This window comes from Phoca vitulina, unplaced genomic scaffold, assembly GCF_004348235.1.
Source record: "Phoca vitulina isolate PV1807 unplaced genomic scaffold, GSC_HSeal_1.0 scaffold57, whole genome shotgun sequence".
In the NCBI taxonomy this organism is placed as follows: Eukaryota; Metazoa; Chordata; class Mammalia; order Carnivora; family Phocidae; genus Phoca; species Phoca vitulina.
The window spans coordinates 20015-25134 of NW_022589760.1; the positions used below are offsets into that span (position 1 = coordinate 20015).

Sequence of the window (5120 nt, forward strand, 5' to 3'; positions counted from 1 at the left end):
TTATTAATTATCAACTTTTACATTTTTTTCTCTAAGTCTTTGAAATGCAGTTTGTTATCATTTCAAGGTTGTAAGCAATAAGAAAAAAGTAATTTAAAAAATTTTAGTGAGTCTTTGAAATGCATGTTTTATTTCAACATGGAAACAACATCAACACATCATTGTTACTTTTACATTTTTCTTACTAAGTCTTTAAAATGCAGTCTGTTTTCATTTCAACATGGAAAGACTATACACAAAGTAGTAATTATTTTCCTTTTTTTTTAGTAAGTCATTGAAATTCAATGTTATCATTGTAACATATGACAGGAATAAATTTAGATTCTTATTCCTCAATAAGTCTTTGAAATGCAATGTTTTATCATTTTGACATGTAAATATATAACAAATCGTTAACATTTTTTTCTTACCAAGTCTCGGAAATAGTGTTATTATTTCAAAATGTAAGCAATATAGGGGTGCCTGGGTGGCTCAGACGGTTAAGCAAGCATCTGCCTTCAGCTCAGGTCATGATCCTGGAGTCCCAGGATCAAGCCCCACAGCAGGCTCCCTGCTCAGTGTGGAGTCTGCTTCTTCCTCTGCCCCTCACCCCACTCTATCTTTCCCTCTCTTTCTCTCTCTCTCTCGCTCTCTCTCAAATAACTAAATAAAATCTTTAAAAAATATAAACAATATTAAAAAAGTTTACATTTTTTCTTTGTGGTCTCTGATATGCCATACATTATCATTTCAATATATAAAGAATATAAGTAAGTTATCAATTTGTTATTCTGTATCTTTTGTTTCTCACCAAGTCTTGGATATACACTGTGCATTTAACACTTAGAGCAAATTTCTAGTGCTCAGTAGCCACATATGGCTAGTGTATACCATAATGAACAGTGTAACTCTAGTGGAAGAGCAGAGGGAGCAAATACATATGGAATTTTGTGTACCATGAAGGAAATGTACATGGTACACTAAGAGAGAGCAGCAGCAGAGTCAATTTACTTGGATAAGGAAGAAAAAACTTATCTGAGGAGGAAACATGTAAGCCATGACCTGAGAGTTATACAACAGCATAAAGAGGCCAACATGGATTGAGCAGAGTATGTGAGAGAAAAGGTGAAAAAAATCTGGGGTGGAGGGGTGGTAAATAATTTTCTCAAATGCCCTAAAAAAGAGTGGAGAAACTGACAAATCATAGGAATATCTATACTCTGAGTGGTTTGAGATCAGGGACTTTATAGTTCGCAGCATCTGGAACAGTACCTAAATCATAAGAGTTATTTGGTGAATGTATGTGAAATAAGGAATAACAGAGCCAGAGGTCTGAGACCTGGGAAAGCAGGTAGCAACATGTTAATAAAAACATCGGTAGGAAAAGGCACTGCATAGGGAATATGGCCAATGATATTGTAATAGGGTTGTACGGTGACAAAGGGTAGCTACACTTGTGGTGAGCATAGCATAACATATAGAGAAACTGAATCACTATTCTGTACACCTGAAATGAATGTAACATTGTGTGTCAACTATACTCAAAAACAAACAACAACGAAAGACACCAGTAGGTAATGGGCATAGTTTGTTTCTTCTCACTCACATAGGATTTCTCATAAGCAACCCCAGGCAATCATAAATACAAGAAGTTTGCAGGACCCTAAAGGATAAAATTATTGGCTTAAATAACTACCACAACCAGGAAGAGTTTCAATTGTTCTGACTTGTGTCACATGTCCATAAGTGGATAAATGGACCAATCAGTGTGACAAGAAAAATGATGGTGCCATCACTGGGTTAGCCTATGTCATATACCCAACATTGTGGTTAGCAACCAGAAAAGGATGTAGAGGGGAATGAGCAAGAGATCCACAGGACCTTTCAAATTCTTCTATTTCCTTTTTAGAGTTTTTCTTTATAGAGGTCAGTTACATATCCAATCTCCCTAACCCCAGTTTCCTCAAACAGTAGAATTTTATCTATGTGTCTAACAAATCTGAGCTTCAGACAAAACACTGAATGCTTTAATGGTCACACATCAGTGCTGAAACAACTCCTTGTACTATGGAAGTCACTCAGGACAAGTGGTCCAGGTCATGTCATCTCGCTGTACCACCTGCAGCATTGCTGTCAATTGGGCCTGCACTTCAGCAAGTTTCTGTCGGTCCAAACTTCCAGGAAAATTCCATTGTTCATAGCAGTGGACAGGAACAGGATAAATAACATGCTTCAGCTCCATCAAGCATGTTAAATGCTGCAGAAGGTCCATGAGCAGAGGCATTGTAATGGGGTTGAAGGCAAAGCTAAGGACACGGAGGTGGGTACAGTGGCTCAGGGCTGGGAGGATGGCAGAGAGAGTAGAATCAGTTACCAGGCAATTATTTATCTCCAGATACTGCAGGGTGCCTGAGACTTTCTCTAGCAGATTCTGGAAGGGCTCATAAACTTCTGAGAATATCTGGTTGTTACTGAGATTCAACAGCCTCAGGTAGGTGGCCTGAGAACTCTGAGACAGGACAGTAATATCTCTGTTAGACAGGCCACAAAAAGATAGACACAATGTATCCAACTGAGGTGGCAGGATTCTGTAGAGATAAAAAAGAGCCTATTTCAGAAAAATGAGGATTGGATCAGGGCAGCGAGACCGGAATTATAGATACGCAAGGCTCTAGAATAAACCAATTTGTACATATTTTGCAACAGTGGTTAACAATGTGGGCTTTGCAATCAGACTTAATAGGCTTGTGACCCTGAGAAAGTTACTTTTCCCCTCTGAGATACAGGTTTTTAATCTTTATAATGTACACAACAGTAATTATTATACATGGTTGTGGGGAAGATTAAGTGAAAAAAGTTGTATGTACTTGGTATATACAACAAAATCAATAATGGATCTTGTTCACTTACTCGGTGAAGATAGGTCTAGGAAAGCACCCAGCTGAGGGTTTCCTTTGACTAACTCCCAGAAAACAAGTTCTCCATTCAGGGTCTAAGCCTTGGAGAAAATACAGGACCAAAATGATCTGGCAACGTTAAATACTCTGGCTAGCCCATGGGGATGTGCATCATCTGAATGTCTCCCCCTCCTCTCTAGAAAGCTGTAAACTCCAATAGAAGAAGAACTGAGTCTTTTTCACTAATATATTTACAAACTTTTCATACTGTTTGCACATGGTCAATTGAATGAATGAATAAATGAATGAGCACAGCTTTCTTTTCAAATATTGTCTGTCTCCTCACGAGATACCTTTCACTAGCCTGGCCAGTTTCAAACTCCTGCCAGTGCCCATGCTGATGTGGAAGGAGAAATAGGTTACAAGGACCCTGGGATATCCAAGTATGGTCTCTTCTCCTGTATTAAAAATGGGGTGTTCAGAGAACCGAGGTTCCTCCCCACCCCTTCACCTGAGCAGTTTATGCAGTTGATCTGTAAGGCAGAATAAAGCCAAGCTGAGCTCCTGGAGGTTGTCTAGTTGCCCAAGCTGGATGAGAAAAGCTCTGAAGTCTTCCCCCTTACGATGTTTAAAGGAGATGTTAGACAAACTAATGCTGTTCAGGTGGATCATCTGAGCCAAAAGGGTGGTGACTTCATTCAGATAAGCCTGATTCAATTCCAGGTGATCAATGCATCCCAGATCCAGAAACTGCAGGACACTTTTGTGGGCAGAGATTTTATCAATTTGCAAATCTCTGCAGCAGAGGTGCAAAGACCCAAAGCTCTGCTCAACTTTACTCTGAAGGAAAGAAAGGAATTGCTTTGTTCTCAAGGTACTATTGAAAGAAAGGTCCACTACTAATTCTATGGGCTTCTGGGTTGACGGAAGCTCAGACTCTGAATTAACAATTCCAAGGCACTTGACATTATGCTGGGCTTCTTCTGTTTTAAGGATAGAGTGTCGAGAGTAAACACAAGACTGAAAACAGAAAGGAAATGTGGTACTGATCTCTGAGCATGTTGTTCCACAGTCTGGGTCCTGTCTCAAATCTAGGATCCTCAGTTTTGACCCCCTGTATGGAGAAGAGTAGACAGAACACACATGAGAAGTAGCTGATTTTAATATAACCCAGCATGATCAATGATGGGAAGCAGAAACAGAACTCTTTATCCCTGTTTTTCATTCCATATACCATTCACCAGTAAGCCCTTTTATACAAATTTAACATCTTTCACTCTTTACCCATACTTTCTTCACCTCTGGTCCTCCCCAGTCTCAACACCCATGTCCTTCTATGTAATCATACTCAGGAGATAGATCCACCACCTCAGTGACCTCTATTCTATAATCAAGCCTGTAAGACATTGGAGTCTTTAAGGTAACCCCACGTGTTAGACCAATAGCCACACAGAGATCTTCAGCATTCACCACTGGCTATTTTTGGGAGGCTGTTAGGTATCGCCCTGCCCCAGGCTCTAGCATATCCTTCTGCTGATTCACTATGTTTCTACTTGATACAGGCTTACCAAGAGGAAGAGTTCTGGTCAGGGTGGATCTGCAGACCATCAGTCATGGCTTCCAAGATTTCATAGTATGATTCTTGTATACTCAGTGCCCCAATATGGAGACAGTGAAAGGGCCAAGCCCTCACCATTGCTTTTAGGATCTTCTTATGCCCTCCCAAGAAGGCATCAATGAATAAGGGAACAAAGAGGTCTCTTGGGAGTTCTTCCAAGGCATGGATAGCTGCAGGCTCATTACTCAGTAGACTTTTTGCAGCAAGTTCTAGCAGTGTGGCTATGGCCTTCTGGTCCATCTTCATGAATGTGCTTCAGGGTGAGGAATATTTAGAAATCCTGAAAAGATATCTACAGTCTTATTTGCCAAGATTAGCTATGAACAAGATGGTTATTGAATCAGACAGCCAACTCAGGTGACCTCTACTATACAAACAGAATAAAAATGGACTTCTATGTGTGTCTAAGTATATATGTGCATGCATATATATACATACATACATACACAAACACACATATATTTACATAAGATAAAATGCCATTAGAAATCAGAGGTAAATTAGCAGAACACAATGCTAACCACTCAGCTGCTGTCTTCCCAATATTTCCTCCCAAAAGGATATAAAACAGTAAGAAGAAAAATGTAAATCCGCATAAAAGCTATATCCTTATCATTACTTTAAAA

The 5120-nt window shown here is 39.5% G+C and overlaps 1 protein-coding gene across 1 annotated transcript; it reads right to left on the reverse strand.

Moving 5' to 3' along the window:
* Window positions 1-2053: 2053 nt before the first annotated feature.
* LOC116623106 (melanoma antigen preferentially expressed in tumors-like) lies at window positions 2054-4740 on the reverse strand. Its single transcript, XM_032390018.1, has 3 exons — window positions 4445-4740; window positions 3388-3990; window positions 2054-2567 (listed from the first exon to the last, which is right to left on the reverse strand). Exons 1-3 carry the CDS (start codon window positions 4738-4740, stop codon window positions 2054-2056), a joined length of 1413 nt encoding a protein of 470 aa, XP_032245909.1.
* Window positions 4741-5120: the final 380 nt, after the last annotated feature.